Source organism: Rana temporaria, chromosome 4, assembly GCF_905171775.1.
Source record: "Rana temporaria chromosome 4, aRanTem1.1, whole genome shotgun sequence".
In the NCBI taxonomy this organism is placed as follows: Eukaryota; Metazoa; Chordata; class Amphibia; order Anura; family Ranidae; genus Rana; species Rana temporaria.
Window position 1 is genome coordinate 214519957 of NC_053492.1, and position 24764 is coordinate 214544720.

General features: G+C 42.6%; 1 protein-coding gene across 3 annotated transcripts in view; it reads right to left on the reverse strand.

Moving 5' to 3' along the window:
* The window catches only part of GCM1 (glial cells missing transcription factor 1), a 57733-nt gene that overhangs the window by 10054 nt on the left and 22915 nt on the right, over positions 1 to 24764 (reverse strand). For 2 of the 3 annotated variants that reach the window (XM_040349823.1, XM_040349824.1), the window contains exons 2-4: positions 17738 to 17990; positions 11123 to 11235; positions 1679 to 1807 (exon numbers count right to left, since the gene is read on the reverse strand). In XM_040349823.1, the coding sequence (XP_040205757.1) occupies positions 1679 to 1807; positions 11123 to 11235; positions 17738 to 17990 (495 nt within the window). Of the gene's footprint in view, positions 1 to 1678; positions 1808 to 11122; positions 11236 to 17737; positions 18025 to 24764 lie in introns of all 3 variants that reach the window. The other variant, XM_040349825.1, reaches the window with a different exon arrangement.

Here is a 24764-nt window from a genome sequence, read left to right on the forward strand (position 1 = left end):
GCTTTTGTTTCCAACCACAAAGATGGCCACAGTCAACACGTGACAGTGTCGTGATGTCAGAGCTCCACCCTACGCGGCGTTTCGTCCAATGGAACGTCCATTGGATGAAACGCGGCGTGGGATATTAATAGTATTAATAGGGTATTAATAATACTACCCCATGAGGAGTTGCCTTCTTGTATTTTATGTATGCACCTATGATCTTCCATTTGGTGAGACTACAAGACCCAGCCATCTATGATCCAATTGAAGTGGTTTTGTGGCGCTGTGGACATATCATGCTTGTTTGCTTGTTTGCCGACCTGTAGTTCAGTGGTCCGTTTTCTTTAACAAGAGGCCCGGTGTGTTGATGTTCTGTGGATGATAATTTCATGCTCACCTGATTGTGTCTTTGTTTACACCATGGGTGATTCCAGCTTCCTTTCCTGAACAAGGACTTTACTTTAAACACTATGGACTCTTACCTTTAATTTTATGCTACTAGCGCTGCATAAACCTATTTTTTTATGCTTTTTTATTTTCGCCATACAATTTATGCCAGCTGCTTCTGTAATACTAGAGCAGTGATTAATCTTGAATTTATTAAGGACAAGCATTACTGGAACCATGTCCCGTGGTCTGATGAGACCAAGATAAATGTATTTGGTTCAGATGGTGTCAAGCGTGTGGCGGCAACCAGGTGAGGAGTACAAAGACAAGTGGGTCTTGCCTACAGTCAAGCATGGTGGCGGGAGTGTCATGGTCTGGGGCGGCATGAGTGCTGCCGGCACTGTGGATCTACAGTTCATTGAGGGAACCATGAATGCCAACATGTACTGTGACATACTGAAGCAGAGCTCCTTCAGAGACTGGGCCGCAGGGCAGTATTCCACCATGATAAGGACCCCAAACACACCTCCAAGACAACCACTGCCTTGCTAAAGAAGCTGAGGTAAAGGTGATGGACTGGCCAAGCATGTCTCCAGATCTAAACCCTATTGAGCATCTGTGGGACATCCTCAAATGGAAGGTGGAGGAGCGCAAGGTCGCCAACATTCACCAGCTCCATGATGTCGTCATGGAGGAGTGGAAGAGGACTCCAGTGGCAACCTGTGACGCTCTGGTGAACTCCATGCCCAGGGTTAAGGTAGTGCTGGAACATAATGGTTGCATAGTTGCCAACATTTGTCCAGGGACACTTTGCAGCACAGCTATTAATTAATTACCACACTCACTTCCCCGAAGCTCCACCTACTACGCATAATCTTCGCCAGGCGTAGATTATGCGGAGTGGGTGGAGCTTCGGGGAAGTGAGTGTGGTAATTAATTAATAGCTGTGCTGCAAAGTGTCCCTGGAAATTTTTTAAAAATGTTGGCAACTATGCGGTTGCCACAAAAAATATTGACACTTTGGCCCCAATTTGGACATTTTTACTTAGGGGTGTACTCACTTTTGTTGCCAGAGGTTTAGACATGAATGGCTGTGTGTTTAATTATTTTGAGGGGACAGAAAATGTACACTGTTATACAAGCTGTACACTCACTACTTTACATTGTAGCAAAGTGTCATTTCTTCCGTGTTGTCACATGAAAAGATATAATAAAATATTTACAAAAATGTAAGGGGTGTACTCACTTTTGTGAGATACTGTATCTTGTGATTTGCACTTTTTTAAGCGACTTGTAATTCACACAGTACCTCAGAATTCTTGTTCCATCTATATTCTGCAGAGGTGGATTCGATTGATGTGCGCCTCTTATTCACTGACTTTCTGCTGTCTGATTCAAGCTTTGTTTCTGGTTTTGGGTGGTCATGACCTCCCTTTGTCTTAAAAACAAAGAAACATATGAATGTAAAAATAGAGCAAAACATATAAAGACAATAATGATAAGCTTTATTACTAAGCTGGATCAGCTTTAAATGCTGGTATCTTAGACTGTGAGTATTCAGCGTCATTGCTCCCGGTGTGGGGTAGGTAAAGATGCTGTAGAACGGGTTCAGTTAGCCTTGGGGATCAATTTAAAAGAAATCTACAGTCACAAAATACACTTTTACTTTATAACATCAACATTGTAATAGTAATACAAACAACATTTATATTCAACAAGCTAATATTAGCTTACTCCCTGGATTCCCTGCATGCTTTGCTGCTTCTTCTCTGCGGTTTACGTTCCATTTCTAAAGACTTCATACTTAAAGAATAACTAAAGGCAAAACTTTTTTTTTCAGTTTTGGATAAAGTGGAGAGGGATTAGAACCCCTGTCAGTTTTCATTGCTGTCTGTGCCCCCGTTAAGGAGATACAACCTCTCTGTTTGTTCTGTTTACCATTATCATTTAAAGTGGTTGTAAACCCTTTCTGAGAACTTTCAACTACAGGTAAGCCTAGATTAAGGCTTACCTGTAGGTGCTTGCAATATCTCCTAGACCTACACGGTTTAGGAGATATTTGCAATAAATAATGCACCGATGTCTACGGTGCATGCGCGCCGTAGACAACGGCGCAGGCGCACTGAGTGTGCCGTTGCTGAATGGCATCATGCCATCAGTGTCGGCTCCCGCACGCATGCACGGGAGTGACGTCATCACTGCTCTGGCCAGTCATAGCGCCGGAGCAGCGAAACCCGAAAGGAAGAGGGTGAAAGATGGACGTTTCGTGGAGGCGAGAAAATCGAGATAAGATAAGTGACACGTAATTGGCTACTATGCGATGCATAGTAGTCCATTATGCTTTACCTTTGCAGGGAAACAAAGAGGAAGTAATACCCATCAGGGTTTATTAAGGTGTAAGTAAAAAATAAATATAAAAATTTGGATTGTCCCCAGAAAAGTAATAGAAATCTTCCAATGAGGACACTAGTTCTGATGAGCAGGGGGTCCTCAAGGAATTCCCTTAATTTTGCAGAGATTTTCACTCACTTCCTGTTTAGCTGTGGGACAGGAAGTGAAGTGAAATCTCTGCAATAAGACACGTATGCCAAAAAATAAACTGACAGGGGTTATAAACCTCAATTACTATCCAAAATGAAAAAAAAAAAGTTTTGCCTATAGTTCTACTTTAATTGCATGGTGCCATGCTGCTTGCAAGCAGTGATTCCTGTACTGACTCCGCCTCCTGACACTCCTCCTCTCAGCACCTCTTTGGTTCAGAAGACAGGCTCTGTGAAATGTGTGACACAGCAATGCCTATCTACAGGCATTGTGAATATATGACAGAAATCAAGGAAGTAAATGTTTGGGGATCTTCACAAAGTTACAAACTTCAAGATCAATCAGATTATTAGGAGTAGGCTAGAAATGATTGCAATATGATGTAGAAATTAATATATGGTTTTACATTCTGATCCTAAAGCGCCCCTTCCCATTGAAATCAATGGGAATCGCCTGCAAAGCGCCTTGGCAGCGGCGCTTTGTGTGTGCTTTTAACCCTTTATTCTGCCACTAGCTGGGGTTAAAAGCACCCCGCTAGCGCTTGACAAATGCTGGTAAGGCGCCGCTAGATTTAGCGGCGCTTTGCCAGTGTTTTTTGTGTGCTGGCAGTGTGAAAGGGCCCTTAAAGCACTCAGGCTTTCACATTGCGATTGCAGATGAGGCTTATTTCAGGCGCTTCAGATGCTGTTTTTAACGCTAAAGCGCCTGAAAAACACCCCAGTGTGAAAGGGGTCTTATTTATTTTTTCAGATAAGTAGAACTTTATTTTAGTAGCATTTGATCACCCCTGGGTTTTTTTTTTTTTTTTTTTTATTATATAATCGAAAAAAGACCCCAAATGTAAAAAAAATTAAAAAAATGCACTACTAATGACACTGGCTGGGAAGGGGTTAACATCTAGGTGCATTTAAGGAGTTAACTGTATTCCTAATAATGTGTAATGTGTGTAACATGTACTGCACTTACTTTCTGATCTGGCTGTTTTTTTCTCTCTTCTTTGCAGGGAGAAGAAACAGCCAGATTGCTGTACTTTTGCACACAGAGTTCTGTGTTTTTGTAAACACAGAACTCTGTCTGTGATTGGACACAGTCGATTAGCTGATTTCAGCCAAAATCATTGGCTGAAATCTGCTGACAAACTTGTGCTGTATCCAATCTCAGAACCCCGAACACAAGCGGCGACATACAGGTACGTTGTCAACTTGACTAACTCTTCCCCATTCTATCCAAAATTTTTATTCAATATCAGAATTATTAAAGTCATACTAAACTCTCTTTTTTCAGCAGCTGATTTACCACTAAGTATACTGCTTGTTTATCAATTCGTTTTTGCCCATGTTCCAGTTTAAGCTGGTGCCTTGATCGCTACCCCAGGTTTCCTTGTTCAATGTGGCACCTTTCTCTTGCAGTTCCTATAGAGTTACCCTTGCATGCAGGGTCTAGTGCTGTTCCTCCCTACACTGTGTGCATCAATGGAAACACACAGCCCCATAGCCTAAGATGGCACAGCACTCCTCTGCTCCACCCTCATCTTTTCCCCACCCTAATGGCATAGCTCCCAACTGTCCCTGATTTCAAGCGACTATCCCTTATTCAGAACAAGGTCCCTCTGTCCCTCTTTCCTCCTCATTTGTCCCTCATTGTGATCTGATCTATACAGTTGTATATTTTTATATATTTTTTGGGGTACAATTTTCCTTTAAGGGGGACATGGCAGAGTGTGTGTCCTATGCCTACATACTTTTGCTAATAGGTGTCCCTCATTCACATCTAAAAAAAATTGGGAGATATGTCTAAAGAACTGACCAGTGACTGCACTATCCACTGTTAACTCTTTCCTGTGAAGACCAGAAGTTAAGGGAAGCAACACTGAGAGAGCTGGAGCCAGCAGCATTAAAGGTTGTACACTGCAAGTGCTCATCACTTTATCCATTTAACCATTTGCCGACCAGCCACTGTATACATACGGCTCGATAGCGCAAGCCGCTATACCCATATGGCCGTCTGTGCATGTGACACTGTGGGCACATGCACAGACTGCCCACGACCTGCCTGCGACCTGCGATCACAGTACACAGAGGCAGAACGGGGATCTGCCTATGTAAATAAGGCGGACCCCCGTTCTGACAGGAGACATCATGAAGATCTGCTGTTCCCAGTGATCAGGAACAGCGATCGCTGTGGTGTTCCTGCAAGCCCGTTCCCCACACAGTTAGAATGTTGCAGTCCCGCTAAAAATCACAGATCCTCGCATTACCAGTAAAAACATAAAAATAAAAAAAAGTCCATAAATCTTTCCCATAGTTTGTAGATGCGATAACTTGTGCGCAAACCAATCAATATACACGTATTGCAATTTTTTTTTTTTTACTGAAAATATGTAGAAGAATATATAATGACCTAAAATGATGAGAAATTTTTTTTTTTATATATTTTTTTTTTTTTATGTTTTATAGCAAAAAGTTAAAAATATTGTTTTTTTCTTCAATATTGCCGGTCTTTTTTTGTTTATAGCGCTAAAAAATAAAAACCGCAGAGGTGATCAAATACCACCAAAAGAAAGCTCTATTTATGGGAAAAAAGGAACTTCAAATTTGTTTGGGTGCAGCGTCGCACGACCGCGTAATTGTCAGTTAAAGTGATGCAGTGCTGTGTCGCAAAAAATGGCCTGGTTATTAAGGGGGTAAAACGTTCCAGGGGTGAAGTGGTTAAAGTGACTTGGTCACTAAAGGGTCACTTGTAAATAACTACATGCCTGTAATAAAACATGCTCAATACTTTTCCAGCAGCCTGTTTCTAGAAATGTTGCTTCTTCAGTGGCTGATAGATGCTGCATGTATTTCACATTTCCAAGTATATGGAATACCTACTCCCCTACCGCACATTATGGTTTCTCCCACTGACTTGTGTGTCATAACAAGATTTATAAGCTGACAGGACGAACCATTATGTGCAATGGGGGAAACAGGTATTGCGCTCATCCAGTCAGTCAAATACCTGTGGCGACTGACAAGCACCAAAGCAGCAGCATTTCAAAAAACAGTCCGCTGGAAAGTATAGTGTAGAGCCTCTTTTAAATGACCCTGTGCTGATAAGCTCAATTTAACCATCTTCAATGTAGCCACACCTATAAGGTTACAGTATTTCACAAAAGTGAGTACACCCCTCACATTTTTGTAAATATTTTATTATATCTTTTCATGTGACAACACTGAAGAAATTACACTTTGCTACAATGTAAAGTAGTGAGTGTACAGCTTGTATAACAGTGTAAACTTGCTGTCTCCTCAAAATAACTCAACACACAGCCATTAAAGTCTAAACCGCTGGCAACAAAAGTGAGTACACGGTGTCATGTGACTCATTAGTGTTACAAGGTCTCAGGTGGGAATGTTAAATTTGTGTTATCGCTCTCACTCTCTCATACTGGTCACTGGAAGTTCAACATGGCACCTCATGGCAAATAATTCTCTGAGGATCTGAAAAAAAGAATTGTTGCTCTACATAAAGATGTCCTAGGCTATAAGAAGATTGCCAAGACCCTGAAACTGAGCTGCAGCATAGTGGCCAAGATCATACAGCGGTTTAACAGAACTGGTTCCACTCAGAACAGGCCTCGCCATGGTCGACCAAAGAAGTTAAGCGTCATATACAGAGGTTGTCTTTGGGAAATAGACATGTATTTTCTGCAGAGGTTAAAGGGGGGGGGGGGGGGTCAGCCTGTCAGTACTCAGAGACTGGGCAGCAGGGCAGTATTCCAACATGATAACGACCCCAAATACCTCCAAGATGACCACTGCCTTGCTAAAGAAGCTGAGGGTAAAGGTGATGGACTGGCCAAGCATGTCTCCATACTTAAACCCTATTGAGCATCTGTGGGGCATTCTCAAATGGAAGGTGGAGGAGCGCAAGGTCTCTAACATCCATAAGCTCTGTGATGTCATCATGGAGGAGTGTAAGAGGACTCCAGTGACAACCTGTGAAGCTCTAGTGAACTCCATTCCCAAGACGGTTAAGGCAGTGCTGGAAAATAATGGTGGACACACAAAATATTGACACTGGGTAAGGTGACCAGATGTTTAAAATTAAATCCGGGGGCATATTTATTCTTTACTACTTATGGCAACAATCAGCGACTCTCTGCCCGTCGCCGCCCGCCTCACAGCCTCTCAAGTCTTACTCTTCGGGCCCCGGCTACTACTGGATGGGGAGCGGAGGAAGATCACTCCGCCAGGGAAGGCAAGGAGATAGGCAGGTGGCTGGCCAGGATTTAAACCAAGGCAGAAGAACATGTGAGCGAAGCTAAATGGGCATGCGCCCGAAACTGAAGAAATATTCCCTCCGCTCTGACCAGCACATGATCATCAGAAAGGGGCACAGATAATGTGAAAAATACACCCCCCTATGCTAGTAGGCATGGCGGAGCGGGGGTGTGTAATTCTAATATTTTCTTTTTAAATTCTGTACTGATTGTCTTTGAAATTGCCCCTGCCCCCTATTAAATCCAATCTGGGGACAAAACCAGGGACAGACTTGGTCCGGGGACTGTCCCCTGAAACTGGGGGTGTCTGGTCACCCTATCTTTGGGCCCAATTGGGACATTTTCACTTAGGGGTGCACTCACTTTTGTTGCCAACGGTTTACACATTAATTGCTGTGTGTTGAGTTATTTTGAGGGACAGCAAATTTACACTGTTATACAAGCTGTACACTCACTACTTTACATTGTAGCAAAGTGTAATTTCTTCCGTGTTGTCACATGAAAAGATAGAATAAAATGTTTACAAAGATGTGAGGGGTGTACTCACTTTTGTGAGATACTGTGTGATATATATATATATATATATATATATATATATATATATATATATATATATATATATATATATATATATTATATTCAGTCATTCACATTAGCACCTTTCCTAGAGGGAAATTACATACAGTATGTAATTCAAGAGTGATGGCAGAGGGCAGTAAGGGCCCTTTCACACGCACGGACAAACGGTCCGTTTATTACTATGGGATTGCAGACATTAGCGGATGATGCATCCGCTAACGTCCGCAACCATCCGCGTCCGCAAAGATCGGCTTTTGCGGACGGAAGAAAACCCTATTTTTCTTCCGTCCGGCGGAACGGATCGGATGAATACGGACACACGGTCCGTATTCATCCGATTCCCCATAGGGGAGAGCGGAGGAGAGACAGGGCGGTCTCTGCACTGTGTGCGGGGACCGCCCTGTCCGCCGACAGCTCAGCGGGGATTAAAGGAGGAATCCTCGCTGAGCCAAACGGGCTAACGGAGCGGATCAATACGGATCCGCTCCGTGTGAAAGAGCCCTAAGTGTGTACAGCAGTGCCTTGGCAAAATGCCTAAAAATGTATCAAAAAGTGTATACAATCCAGCAGGTGGATGAAGCCTGCCTTTTAGTTACACAAAGCCACAGGTTTTCATTTTGCACCATTATGACTTTCTGACACTGGCACCCTAACAACCAATGACATCATTAGTTAATAAGGAGGATGTCTGTCACCTCCACAGCATCCTTGTTTGACCCTCCTCTGCCTCTCTCCCTCAGCACTGGGGTGACATTGAGAGAAGCTGAGAGAGAAGAGAAACATTGAAAAATAAAGAAAAAACTGCGCTAGTTCAGAAACGAAATGTCTAGCTGCTACATACAAACAAACAAAGCCAGCAAGAATAGTAAACAAAAAATGTAGCGCTAAAAACCAAAAACTCCAAAGTATGTGATACCATGTGAGGTGACAAGGTTCGTATAAAAATGCATATACATAAACCACTGACATATAAATATAAATAGCTCAAACAGTGCTTGATGCAAAGAAAAAGTCTATATTTCAAAGTAGAAAAAACATCAATTGAGTGATGGGTGCAGGGAAAACAGATGAGCTGCTATCCGTTGATTGGGATACAACAGGTGCACAAATTGTCTGTAGCACTCTATGAGGATCACAATCACATCAAGGTAGGTAGTGGATGAAATACGCTTACCGGATGGGTTGGACTCTACTACTATACAGCAAAGAGTCAGCCAGACATAGTGGTCTTTGGAAACCGGGACCACTCAAACCGGAATGGGACCATAAGCGAGACTGGAACTCCAAATGGACATGGACGGCAGGAACCAGCAGAGCTTGAATGCATCTTTATGCCCCTGTTGAAGGCTTAGTTAGCCGAAACGCGTCGGGTATTGCTATTGAGCACCCCACATTGCCATTTTCTGTATGTGATCACTTTTTATCCTTGTCATATTTACCTATGACTTTTTACATATAAACCTCATTGGTTTTAATTGACCTGCACTATTGGAGTTCTTTTTCCATTTCATATCATCCACTCCATGGTTTCCTGAGAGCTTTAGCAACATCCTGCCCTGCATCTCCTGACTGATGGTCTAAGGATTATATTCAAAGCTCGTGGTATTGATCCAACACACCATTCAAGCTCTGCTGGTTCCTGCCGTCCATGTCCATTTGGAGTTCCAGTCTCGCTTATGGTCCCATTCCGGTTTGAGTGGTCCCGGTTTCCAAAGACCACTATGTCTGGCTGACTCTTTGCTGTACAGTAGTAGAGTCCAACCCATCCGGTAAGCGTATTTCATCCACTACCTACCTTGATGTGATTGTGATCCTCATAGAGTGCTACAGACAATTTGTGCACCTGTTGTATCCCAATCAACGGATAGCAGCTCATCTGTTTTCCCTGCACCCATCACTCAATTGATGTTTTTTCTACTTTGAAATATAGACTTTTTCTTTGCATCAAGCACTGTTTGAGCTATTTATATTTATATGTCAGTGGTTTATGTATATGCATTTTTATACGAACCTTGTCACCTCACATGGTATCACATACTTTGGAGTTTTTGGTTTTTAGCGCTACATTTTTTGTTTACTAGAAGAGAAACATTGCTATGCTAGTCAGTACCAGTGTGCAAAAGTGTATTTGCTTTGGAAGAATAAATCAAATCTAGCAGTGGGTGTCCTACATGTGGATGTTGCTGCATTATGTAAAGCTATTAGCATCGTTTTTTACATTTTAGAACGTGGTGCCTAGTGACTGTCCAAAATTTTAAAGGGTGTCTCGACTAAAAAAAATGCTGAGAAACACTAGCGTACAGTATATTACAATTTAAATAGGATCAAATATTAGATCAGTTTATTAACCTCTTGCCATCCATGTAATGTATATATGCGGTGAAAAGGAGGGTGGACTTTTTAATACCCACACAACACACATTCGCCTTTAGGCAGCTGAGATTTCTGTGCTGAGAGTGCACTCACTGCACACTCCCCACAAAGTGACTGAGCTGTCAGCTGACAGCTCCTAGTCTCTAGTAATCATTGGGTGGGACAGACTTCCCATCATGTGACCACTGTAACAGCAAATCAGATTGGTCACATGATCTAGCAGTTTTTCCTGTTCCCGAGCATAAAGACCCTGTTAAAGGGACGCCGGGCTAGACAGGAATGGGTTAAGTAGGAGCGTTTAGTCACACTTTTAAAGCAGTAACCATATTAAATCAGATGTAAACCCTAAACGAATTACATTTAGCATAAAGCATAATGATTTTTTTTCATCCTTTTTTTTTTTTTTTTTTTTATGTAGTATCTTTAATAAACCCTACTTAAAACCTAGTTTTGAGGTGGTGTCTGTATTGAATATTATAGTTTTGCCCTGTACGACACCCAATTTTATTTAGCCAATAGATTTACTAGCACGGGTTAGCTATCTCCAACACTTAAGCCCTGTACACACAATTGGTTTGTCTGATGAAAACAGACCGATGGACCGCTTTCATCGGACAAACCGATTGTGTGTGGGTCCCCATCGGTTTGTTTTCCATCGGTGAAAAAAAAAAGAACATGTTTTAAAATTTTCCTATGGATAAAAAACCGATAGAAAAAATCGATCGTCTGTGTGGAAGTCCATCGGTCAAAAATCCACGCATGCTCAGAATCAAGTCGACACATGCTCGGAAGCATTGAATTAAATTTTTCTCACCACGTCGTTGTGTTTTACGTCATCGCGTTGGACACGGTCGGATTTTTGACTGATGGTGTGTAGGCAAGGCTGATGAAAGTCAGCTTCATCGGATAACCGACGAAAAAATCCATCGGATTAGATTCCATCAGATATCCGATCGTGTGTACAGGGCTTGAGGAATCTTATTTTCTGCTGTCACATACCTGAAAATATATAAATTGTCCTTCATGCCTCCAGAAGTTGGTCACAGGAAATCCACCATGGCCACGACAAGACACGAGTTTCAATGGCCCTTTGCAATTTGGACATTGTTTACCTAGTGAAAAAAACACTGGTGTTTTTCTGCGTTCACTTATATTTTCAACCATATACAAAGCCTTGAAAAAGTATTTATTCATTCATTCATTCATTGCATTATTGAATAAGCCCATTTACCTAATGTGTACGGCAGCAAAATGCATTGAGTCAAACAGGTGGGTTACACGAGCGATAATGCCTTTAGTAAAACAGCAAAATAGGTGTTGTTAGGTTAAGGTGACCAGATTTTTTAAATGAAAACCAGGGACATATTTTTTTTTTTATTGGCAAATGGTAATCTATCTTATACGCATAATTGTATATACAGTCAGTGGTGTAGCGTGTATTGTCAGCGCCCGGGACAAGGCGAGAAATTTGCACCCCCCCACCAGACTTTTAGCACTCCCTGAGTCCCTTCCACTAGTACAGTAGAACTGACCAACTTGATTCCTACACTGACCTACCTGGCCACTGCACTAACCTACCTGATTCCTACACTGACCACTACACTGACCTACCTGATTCCTACACTGACCACTACACTAACCTACCTTATCCCTATACTGACCTACCTGATTCCTACACTGACCACTACACTGACCTACCTGACAACTACACTAACCTACCTTATCCCTTTACTGACCTACCTGATTCCTACACTGACCTACCTGATTCCTATACTGACCACTACACTGACCTACCTGATTCCTATACTGACCACTACACTGACCTACCTGATTCCTATACTGACCACTACACTAAACTACCTGATTCCTATACTGACCACTACACTGACCTACCTAACCCCTATACTAACCACTACACTGACCTACCTGATTCCTATACTGACCACTACACTGACCACTACACTGACCACTACACTGACCTACCTAACCCCTATACTAACCACTACACTGACCTACCTGATTTTCCTATACTGACCACTGCACTGACCTACCTGATTTCTGCACTACTCACACCCCTGCCCCCCCACCCCTACATGAACAGTGTAGATCGGTTGATTTTGCTCACCTCTCCATGGCCTCCATGATAATCTATTGGAGCAGGGCTCCATTGGAGGTACGGTTCCCGACACCCAGCCGCTTCTCAGTATCCCCTGCCAAGAGCTTCTCCAATATCCGCCGTGCGCTCTGCACCACCCCTCCCCTCCGATGTTCCCACACACACACGTGCCACCCGCACCAGAGGGATCATGGGGGACAGCCTGGATTATGGCAGTCCCTGGGCGGGGGTGGCACAGTAATGATTTTGCGCCCCCCCAAATTTTGCACCTGGGGTGAGAGTACCAGATCCCCCCCTCCATGCCACTACAATCTGGGGACAAATCCGGGAAGTGTTCTCAATCTGGGGACTGTCCCTGAAAAACCGGGTATGTCTGGTCACCATATGTTAGGTAGCCCTGGTTATCTTGAGCAACTTTAAGAAAATTTAGCCGTTAGACTGCAATAAATACAGTCAAATGTAATACCAGGTAGACAGTATGAACGAGAACAGAAAATGCAGAATTTATTTTATTTATTTTATATCATATAACTTTATTTGTAACAAAGACAGTGTTGCATGTATATGGTGTTATAATGTTTTTTTTTCATATACAGTGCCTTGAAAAAGTATTCAAACCCCCTGAAATTTTCCACATATTGTCATGTTACAACCAAAAACGTAAATGTATTGGGATTTTATGTGATCGACCACAGTAGGTAAATGGGCTTATTCAATAATGCAGCACAAAGAATAGTGATACTGTGCGTGCAGTAACACATTAGCCAAGCACGTTTTAGTTTATTGAAGTCAGATCATTTTAGTTTTCAAAATCAGAGGCATTTGGGTTGATTCACTATAGACACACATGCTGTTCACTTTACAGGGGAACTTTCACTTTTTCAAGGGAACTTTCACTTTTTCAAGATAATTGTCCGTTTAAAGTTGAACTTCAGGCATTAAAACTTTATCAATAGCCACAAAGGATATACTGTAAATCCACTTTTTGTGCACCAAATGTGTTTACAAAGCCAAATATTATCTTGTAAAAGACATGCTTGTCCCCCTCTTTCCTTTCTCAGATAAGGGTCTGGTATGAATTTTGAGGGGCCTTGTGTAATTTTTTTGAAATTTTTGGCATGAGGTCCCCCAAAATTTATACCAGATGCAAAGGGCCCGGCCTGGTATGGATTAGGGGGTTGGGAGTCTTGCTTTTTTCTGCTTTTTAACCCTGGTATCATTTTATTTTCTGTGGGCGATGCAGCATTTGCTAAAAGTGATCCTAGCAGCAGACTCACCACGGGATCACTTTCATGGGCGCCAGGAGAGCCGTCGGTAAACCAGGAAACAATCCAATCAATTTGTTAGATAGGCAGGAAGTCGAGAGAGGGCAAGATGGCCCCTACTTAGCTCTATGCCCTTGGAGGACCGGAGCGACCTCCAACGTCACTTCCCGTTAGATAGACATGATTTAGTTTTTCCTTAAAGTCAAAATGCCTTTTCGAAATTCGACCCATGGCCTTACACCTCTCCATGTGCACATACTAATGTCATTTCAATAGTGGTTCTCAATATATTTTTTTAATTTACTGCTCTTATTAATGTCTGGTGATCCTGCCACAAGGTAATAAGGCTCTGTATTTGTCTTCCAATTTTCTCTGATGTTGTCACCCTATCACGCAGGCTTCCAATGGAGACTACAAGTGGCCTTTTTAACACACACTTTTTTGCTTTTAAAGGTAAATGAGAGATCTGGTGTATTTTTTACCCCAGATCTCTCAATAAAGAGGACCTGTCATGCTTATTTCTATTACAAGGGATGTTTACATATTATTCCTTGTAAACAACAAAAATTCCTTGTAGGAACAAAAGTGATAAAAAAAATTAAATAAAGGGACAGTGTAAAAATCTTAAAATCAAAAGTAAAATAAATAAGGGAAAACAAATTAAAACACCCCATCCCTTTGTGCTTATGTGCAGAAAATGAACGCATACGTAAGTCATGCCGGCATATGTAAACGGTGTTCAAACCACACATGTGAGGTATCACCACAATCATTAGCACAAGAGCAATAATTCTACTGTAGTGCTAGACCTCCTCTGTAACTCTAAATGGGTAACCTGTAATTCATTTTAAAGCTGTCTATGGAGATTTTTAAGTACCGTAGATTGTCATCATTCCATGAGCATGCACAAATTTAAAGCATGACATGTTGGGTATTTATTTACTCGGCATAGCATCTTTCACATTATTTAAAAAAAATGGGATAAGTTTAGTGTTTTTTCTGTTTGTTTTTTTATTCAAAAAAGTGTATTTTTTCCCAAAAAATTGCATTTGAAAGACAGCGACGCAAATACAGTGTGACATAAAATATTGCAACTATCACCATTTTATTCTCTAGCGTCTGTGCTAAAAAATATATATATAATGTTTGGGGGTTCTAAGTAATTTTCTAGCAAAAAAAAACTGCTTTAAACTTGTAAACAAAAAGTTCCAGAAAATGCCTGGTCAGCAAGTTTAACAACCAGCAACCTTAAAGTGATTGTAAATGACCTTGTAGAACAAAACATTCAGTTTAACCACTTAAGACCCGGACCTTTAGGCAGCTAAAGGACCCGGCCAGGTTTTGCGATTCGGCACTGCGTCGCTTTAACAGACAATTGCGCGGTGGTGCGACGTGGCTCCCAAACAAAATTGGCGTCCTTTACCCCCACAAATTGAGCTTTCTTTTGGTGGTATTTGATCACCTCTGCGGTTTTTATTTTTTGCACTATAAACAAAAATAAAGCGACAATTTTGAAAAAAAAATGCAATATTTTTTACTTTTTGCTATAATAAATATCCCCCAAAAATATATAAAAAAAACATTTTTTTTCCTCAGTTTAGGCCGATACGTATTCTACCTATTTTTGTTAAAAGAAATCGCAATAAGCGTTTATCGGTTGGTTTGCACAAAATTTTTAGCGTTTACAAAATGGGGGATAGTTTTATTGCATTTTTATTTACTACTAATGGCGTGAACAGCAATTTTTTTCGTGACTGCGACATTATGACGGACACTTTGGACAATTTTGACACAATTTTGGGACCATTTTCATTTTCACAGCAAAAAATGCATTTAAAATGCATTGTTAACTGTGAAAATTACAATTGCAGTTTGGGAGTTAACCACAAGGGGGCAATGATGGGGTTATGTGTGACCTCATGTGTGTTTACAACTGTAGGGGGGTGTGGCTGTAGGTGTGACGTCATCGATTGTGTATCCCTATAAAAGAGATCACACGATCGATGACGCCGCCACAGTGAAGAACGGGGAAGCTGTGTTTAGCCACGACTCACAGCTGGGTACTAGCACACGACGTACCTATACGTGCATGTGCCCAGCCATGCCGTTCTGCCGACGTAAATGTGCAGGAGGCGGTCCTTAAGTAGTTAAAGTAGAAATGAAAGGTAAAACACACTTGTGTATAGATATATAAAACAAAAATGATATATTCCTTTTTTCCCTTTTTTTTGTAAGTGACCACATTCCTTCTGTTCTCAGCAGAAAAAGAGCTAGGGGGAGGTGAAGCAAATGGACACTGATCTTCTCAGTATATGGCTGTGCAGTGGGGGCATGACAGGACAAGTCTAATCATTGGAGGAGAGCAGGCTGGGTTCCCAGCACAGCTAGAGAACTGATCATGGTGTGCTCTCCTGCTTATTGTGGTCAGTTTTTAATAGGAAAGCAGAGGGACAAGCAGGAACTCCAGGGATTTCACACAAAGGAAGCAATACAAAGAGAATAGGATACTTTGTCATACAAGTACATGGTACAGCAGGCAAATATCAGGAATATGAAATGCTGGGGTAACAAACACTTTAAGCTGAACTGTCTCAATCAGCTGTAGTAGGAATACCACTGTGAAATGTTTCAGTTCCTGCTGTAGGTGGTATGCAGCAAAATAAAATGCAGAAACACATGTTGACTACCACAAAAATATCTCATGCGCAATTTTTCATGAATTAATTGCATGTTCATGAGTTAAACAACGCATGAGTTATTTTAACGCAAAAATGCATGCAGTATGTAACTCTTAGTGAATTGACCACTAGGTCATGCAGAGATACACTATATTACCAAAAGTATTGGGATGAACGCCTTTACACGCACATGAACCTTAATGGCATCCCAGCTTCAACTCTGCTGGGGAGGCCGTCCACAAGGTTTAGGAGTGTGCCTGTCTATTGGAATGTCTGAGCATTCTTCCAGAGGAGCATTTGTGGGGTGAGGTCGAGAAGGCTTTGGCTTGCAGTCTCCGCTCTAAATAATCCCGTTCTATCGAGTTGAGGTCAGGATTCTGTGCAGACCAATCAAGTTCCTCCACACCAAACTTGCTCATCCATGTCTTTACGGACCATTCTTTGTGCACTGATGCATGTTGGAACAAAAAGGGGCCATCCACAACCTGTTCCCACAAAGTTGGGAGCATGAAATTGTCCAAAATGTCTTGGTATGCTGACGTCTTAAGAATTCCCTTCACTGGAACTAAGTGGCCAAGCTCAACCCCTGAAAAACAACCCCACACCATAATCCCCCCTCCACCAAATGATTTGGGAGTGCACAGTGCACAAGCAAGGTCCATAAAGACATGGATGAGCGAGTTTGGGGTGAAGGAACTTGACTGGCCTGCACAGAGTCATGACCTCAACCTGATAGAACACCTTTGGGAAGAATTAGAGCGGAGACTTCGAGCCATCCACATCAGTGGCTGACCTCACAAATAGGCGTCTGGAATAACGGTCAAACATTCCGATAGACACACTCCTTAACCTTGTGGACAGCCTTACAGAAGATTTGAAGCTGTTATAGCTGCAAAGGGTGGGCTAACTCAATATTGAACCCTACGTACTAAGACTGGGATGCCATTCATGTTCATGTAAAGGCAGGTGTCCCAATACTTTTGGCAATATAGTGTAGCTTCCCACCTGTCATTCTTAAGCCTCGTACACACGACCGAGGAACTCGACGGGCGAAACACATCGTTTTCCTCGTCGAGTTTCTTGTCAGGCTGTCAAGGAACTCGACAAGGCAAGTTTCTCCATTCCCGTCGAGGAAATAGAGAACTTGCTCTCCTTTTGGCTCGTCGAGTTTCCTCGACGAAAATGTACACACGACCGTTTTCCTCAGCAAAAAAATATCTCCCAGCAAGTTTCTTGCTGGTTTTTGCCGAGAAACTCGGTCGTGTGTACGAGGCCTGAGAGAGACATATGTCTGGCCAGCTCCAGATAGTTTACCTGCTCAGTGTCGGTGCACCTCATGTATAAGCATTAAAGCAGGCAGTAGTAATCAATCATTCTTTATATAATTATTTTTAGTGTAGGCCAAATAATGAAGCAAACAACTGAACCTTTAACTTAACATGTGCTATAATAAACCTACTATGTCAGCGCTCCCTTCGCAAATCTGTAATTCAAAAGAACTTTCCCAATATAATGACATCATAAAGCCATTAAAAGCGTAAACGTATTCACCTACTTTGCTGTTTCTGCCGTGCTTTGTCACAAATGGCAGGTCTCAGGTATATCTTTTTGCCTCCTGGAGTTGTGCAGTCGTTGCTGCAGACAAGGACACCAAGGCAAGACTTCTTCAAAATACGAGAATTATGATTGTTGGTATTACGCATAGCCCAGCCACTCAGGTGTCTCTGTGCATGTTTATCCGAAGAGCTGTAGATGTGTTTTACATAGGAATCGGGCCACTCCTGGAACCAGTCAGTTTTCTCCAAGTCCTGGAAAAGGGACAGTTATTACTGTCACTGTAACCTATAATTATATTTTTACATAAGTCTTCAGTATGTCACTTAACATTAACTGTGGTGTCAATTGTATTAGTACAGAAATATATAAACTATAACAGTTGGTAAAACCTCATACACACTACCTGTGTTGGATGTGAACTCTTGTGCCTTGGAGAGGTATGTTAAGTGTTGTTGCCGGTTGCATTTATAGGTTAATGTCAGCTGTCAGTTAGTGCATTAAGTGTGCATGTTAATATATCTGCAGACAATTAGAACATTTCAGCATACAACATCTTTTACATTAAAAGCATATATTTGTGTTTATATGCATTTAACATTTTCGTGGTCGGGAATTTACTTTTCTGTCTGTAAATTTTATTTTCTTGTGCTCATGCGCATTTTTTTTTTTTTTAGATTACATTTCTCACATGATTCTTCCATCATTACTTAGGAAATTGTTAGTTTTTCGAAATATGTCCAACATACCCGATCACTCAACTTCGATGCCCACACGAAAATTGCCCATTGCTGCGGCTGCGGCAAAATTCAAATGCAAATTCTTAGATAAGATTTTCGAAAGAAATGTATTTTCGAAATTTGACCCATGCCTTATGCACCGTACACACGATCGTAATTTCCGATGGAAAAAGTCCGATGGACTTTGTCCATCGGATTCTCCAATAGTGTGTAGCCCTATAGGAGTTTTTTCATCGGAAATTCCGATGAATTCCATCTGAGTTTAGATATAGAACATGTTCTATTTTTTTTTCGATGGAATTCCGTCGAAATTCCGATGTGATTTGGCCGGGCAAAAGCATGATCGTGTTTACGTGGCATTACACCTCTCCTTGTGCACATTTTAATGTAATTTCAAAAATGGTTCTCAATATATTTTTACATTTACTGCTCTTATTAATGTCTGGTGATCCTGCCATGAGGTTAAAAAAACTCTGTATTTGTCTTCCAATTTTCTCTGATGTTGTCACCCTATCACACAGGCTTCCAATGGAGACTACAAGTGGCATTAAACAGGCTTGGTCCACTGTTGTCACTATTAGGAAAACCGCATTGAGAAATGCCCTGCTGTCAGTGCAATGCATGTAGAGCGGAAGTAACTTCATAGAAACTGCAATACTGAGATGCAACATAGGCAACGGCCCGGATTCACAAAGCACTTACGCCGACGTATCTCGAGATACGCCGCGTATGTGTAAATATGCGCCGTCGTATCTATGCGCCGCACTCAGGAACCAAGATACGCCTGAAAATAGGCTTCATCCGACCGACGTAACTTGCCTACGCCGGCGTATCGTGGGCGCATATTTACGCTGGCCGCAAGGGGCGTTCCAATTGATTTCCTATTCAAATATGGAGATGAGGGAGATACGTCAATTCACGAACGTACATGTGCCCGGCACATAATATACGCAGTTTGCGTAAGTCGTACATCCAGCGTAAAGTTATTCCTCATATAGGAAGCGCAACCCATGCAAAGGTATGGACAAGAGAACTCAAGCCGTTGTATTTTACGTTGTTGACGTTGTATGTGAATATGACTAGGCGTAGGTTACATTCACGCCGTAGGCAGTGATTCGACGTATCTTAGGCCGAGTACTCACGAGAAGACATGTCCGATGAAACCGGTCCGCGGACCGTTTTCATCGGACATGTCTGCCCGGGGACTTCTGTTCGATGGCTGTACACACCATCAAACAGAAGTCCGCGCGTAAACAATACGTGGGGCGTGTCCGCGGTGTGGCCGCGTCGATGACGCGGTGTCGCCGCGACAATGACGCGGCGACGTGGGCGGCCTGCCTTTAAAATGCTTCCACGCATGCGTCGAAGTCATTCGACGCATGCGAGGGATGGCGGGCGGCCGGACATGTACGGTAGGTCTGTACAGACGACCGTACATGTCGGGGGGACAGGTTTCCAGCGGACTGTTTTAAAGCAAGTCCAGGAAACAGTTGTCCGCTGGAAACCTGTCCGATCCGCCCGAAAATGGTCCGCTCGTGCCTACACACGGCCAAACATGTCTGCTGAAACTGGTCCGCGGACCAGTTTCAGCAGACATGTTTGGTCGTGAGTACGGGGCCTTAGGCAGTTGTTTCGACGTGATTCTGAGCATGCGCACTGGATGCATCCACGGGACGGCGCATGCGCCGTTCGTTATTCGTATCTTTATGGCGCTCGGCCCATCATTTGCATGGGGTCACGCCTCATTTGCATGGCTCACGCCCACTTCCACTTACGACGACTTACGCTTTCGATACCCAGCCGAGATTTGGGAGGAATTGGGAGCAAGTGCTTTGTGAATACTGTGCTTGCCTCTCTGCGTCGGCGTAGCGTATATTCGATACGCTACGCCGGCATAAATATGCGCCGATGTATGTGAATCCGGGCCAATATAGGTAAAAGGCATTTGTCTATAATACACAGTGCGTAAGAAAATGAAATCACCATTCAGATGACCATCCACCTTAAAGCGGAAGTAAACCCATTGATTTAACAGTTCAAAAAAAAGTTAAATTTTCGGCACGTGCCATGAATGTAATGGCCCATACACACGATCCGAATATTGTACGAAAACTGTAGTCTGAGGAAGAATCGTACGATAATCGGATCGTTAGTACAGAGCTTTCGAGAGCCGCACATGACAGTTCATCCGATATTATCCGATCGGACAAGCATGAAAATGTTCTTCGTACGATTTTCATTTAGTCAGCACCGTTGTCGAAAATACAATACAAATACATTACAACACATGACATCACTTCCGATTTTTTTTTTTTTTTTTGTCGTACGAGAATTTTCGTGACTTTAGGACCCTATTCAATTTGTACTTGCGACTATTATGCAAAAAAAGTCATACGATCTGTCGTACGATATTCGGATCGTATGTACGGGCCATTACTGTCACATTGGTTGTGCTCTCAACCAAACTGTCAAACCATCCAATGGCTGGTGTCATAACTGATCACATGTACAGCTTCAAGGCAGTTGAAGATCAAACAGAGGCCAAGATGGCAGCTTCCTTGTCTGAAAACGATAGTTTATTTCCACTTTAAGCAGGGCCGGGCCAAGCCAAAATCAGCACCCGCCTTGGGTGTCACACTGCAGGAGAAGTACAGCTGGGGTGGAAGCCTCTCCTTCCTCTGCATTGCCTGGCTGTCTCTTGCACTGTGCACTGACCACTCAGACCTGCAAAATACACTAGGACAGTGGTTCTCAATCTGGGGGCCGGGACCCCCTCAGGGGTCGAATTACAATTTGCCAGGGGTCACAAATCCTCTCCCAGCCTGCTCTACCAGACTTTTTGCGGCCACCCAGCAGGGCTGTTCCTGGAGTATGCGGCCGCCAACTCAGCCTTTTCGCAGCCACCCATTTAGTTCACAGGATAGCTGGGGGGCAGAGACCAAAGGTCAGATGACTGGTTAGGAATGTGAAGTGGGAGGTGCTGGAGGAGACCCTATCTCCTGATTTAAGCATAGGTGTCACTGCTGCGAGACACCACAAAGGCACAAAGCAACAGTGAATCCGGAGACACAGTAACACTACCTTAGTTGCCATTAAAAGTCCCCACTACAGTTCTCAGATCAGCAGATGACTTTGATTAAGAGCACCTAAGTTGGCTGATCAGAACTCACCCTAGCACTGCCACTGATCCCACCCCCGACCAACACTGCCACTGATCCCACCCCCGACCAACACTGCCACTGATCCCACCCCCCCACCAGCATTGCCACTGATCTCACCCCCCACCAGCACTGCCACTCATCCCAACACCCGGACAGCACCGTCGCTCATCCCAACTCCCCGCCAGCACTGTCACTCATCCCATTCCCTCCACCCCCCCACCAATGAGTAAGAGAAGGAAAACAATTGAGAATACATGAAAGGGAGAGGAAAAGAGGGGGAGGAACAAAGTAAAAGGGAGAGAAAGAACAAAAAATACAGCTGGAGAAAGGGATGGGGGGGGGACAAGAGATTAGTATAGGGAGATAAAGGGGAAAGAACGGAGAACAAAGAGAAAGAGTGGTACATTCTAAAATGTAACATAAGGGGTTTTAATATTATACGAGTAGAAGGGACCCAGGGAGCACTAAATGTCCATGGGTTAGGGGCGCAAATTACTTGTCTTGCCTTGTGTGCTGACAACCCACACTACGAAAATAATTTTACTGTTAAGGGTCCCCACAACTTGGGAAATTTTATCAAGGGGTCACGGTACTAGTAGGGTTGAGAACCTATGCAAAAGGAGATTGTAGCTTTCCCAGAGTAACCAATCTCTGGGAGAGCTGAATATTCTTTTATTATAGAGCTTTTATTCATAGCTTTTATTCATAGGTTACTGTTATGTGTATATAAAAACAATGTACACATAAATAATAAACCCTTAGCCCAGGTTCACACTGGGTACGATTTGGTACGATTTGAGATGCGATTTCACATGTTAAATCGCATCTCAAATCGGCGGCATTTGCCGGCAATGGCACCGTCCTAATCGGTGCGACGCCGCTGCACCGATTTCAAAAAGTAGTTCCTGTACTACTTTTTGCGATTTCAGGCCGCGATTTACATTGAACCCTGCACAGATGACTCTTAAATTGCGGCCGAAATCGCGGCAAAATCGCGGCAAAAACGCAGCCGCGAAATCGTGGTAAAATCGAGATTTTACCGCGATTTTGAATTCGTAGCAGTGTGAACCTAGCCTTAAAGGGGTTGTAAAGGTTATTTATTTTTTTCTAAATAGGTTCCTTTAAGCTAGTGCATTGTTAGTTCACTTACCTTTTCCTTCGATTTCCCTTCTAAATGTTTGAAGGGAAATCGAAGGAAAGGGTAAGTGAACCAACAAAGCACTAGCTTAAATGAACCTATTTAGAAAATAAAAAACGAACCATTACAACCTCTTTAACGATCCTTAGTTTTTTTACACTTTTTCGTATTTTTTGGTTGTTTTTTTTTTTTTATCATTTATATGTAAACTTTTTACATTTGCATTAGTTCTTGTTTGTAACGTTAAATTTAAAACAATTTAAAACAGGGATGAAGGCCTGTGGTGGTGCATACCACATGCCTCATACAAAGTCCCAACCCCCATTTTATTTTTCTAACATTAGCTAGGGATGGAGATGCGATTTTCAGGAGTGTAACAGAGTGCCTCCACAGATCTACCACCAACAGTTAATTTATGCATTGTAATTTTTTGACTAGCTGACCCAGTTTGATGTGGTCCGCACCTAGTTTGGTGGTATTTTGGTTTGGTAGGCATGTATTGGTTTCACCCCTGTTTTTTTGTCTTTCCAGTGCTCTCATTTGCCAGACCAACTATAGATAAGGGCAGGTCTAGGTTGCCATCTGCTCCCTGTCTATTGATTAGCACACCTGTGCTCCTCCTTTGGAGGCTTTAAAAATCATAGTTAGGACTGCAGTTACACGGAGTGCCTTGACGCTTGGCCTGCAGCGTCCCAGGTATTTGCAAATAACTGCAACTAAACCTCTGTTTTAATTACATACAGTTAGACAGATTAATTTGGTTTAGTGCTTCTTGGGTTGTTATTTTTGAGCCTGGTCATTATGGAAACAATTTTTATATTTTCCATATATATATACTTAATTGCATACTGCTATAATCGCATCTCATTTAAAGTCCCAACCCTCCATTTTTGACACCCTAAGGCCCCTTTCACATTGAGGAGTTTTTCAGGCGGTAAAGCGCTAAAAATAGCGCTGCTATCCCGCCTGAAAAACTCCTGCACTGCAGACTCAATGTGAAAGCCCGAGGGCTTTCACACTGAGGCGATGCGCTGGCGGGAGACAAAAAAATCTCCTGTCAGCAGCATCTTTGGAGCGGTGAGAGGAGCGGCGTGTATACCGCTCCTTCACCGCTCCTTCCCATTGAAAACAATGGGAAACCGCGGCAATACCGCCCGCAATGCGCCTCTATAGAGGCGCATTGCGGGCGATATTAACTCTTTATCGGCCGCTAGCGGGGGTTAATACCGCACCGCTAGCGGCTGATACCCGCGGCAATTCCGGCGGTAAAGCGCCGCTATTTTTAGCGGCGTTATACCGCCACCGCAGCTCCCGCCCCAGTCTGAAAGGGGCCTTACAGGGATGGAGGCCTGTGGTGGTGCATACCTCATGCCTCATACAAAGTCCCAACCCCATTTTATTTTTCTAAATTTAAAACAATGCCTTGTACTTGGAAACATGATTTTGGTGCCTTTTTAAAAGGGGAACCTCACAGAATAAAATCCATTGCTAGCCCTAATTTAGTTTTAGACCCTAAATGTGTAGTTGGATTTTAGTTAGCCCCTTTATTTGTATTAACTCAACCGCTTTTTTTTTTTCTGTTTGTATATAAACATTTTAAATTGGTGTTAGTTTTTGTAATACTGAATGAGTTCTAGGGGAAAAGGGGTAACCCCTGTAATGGGTAAGACAGGTTGCATGCCGACGGCAGAGATTATGTGTTTATGGTGTTTCTGAACAGGTCAGCAAATTGACATCTATATCCAGTAGACATGTGCACACTGAAATATTTCGTTTCGGAACTTTGTTTTAGTCCGAAAAATAAATTGATTTAGTTGCTCCCGAAATTTGTTTTTATTTATTTCGTTTTTTGTTACAAAAATGCATCCGTCCGAAAATCCAAATTAATTAAGTTTGAATCTGTCATTGAAGGCTTATGGTGTCTGTCGAATGTTCTAAGAAGATTCGACTGAATCTAAAAAAAAAAAAAAAGAGGATTTGACGGAATCT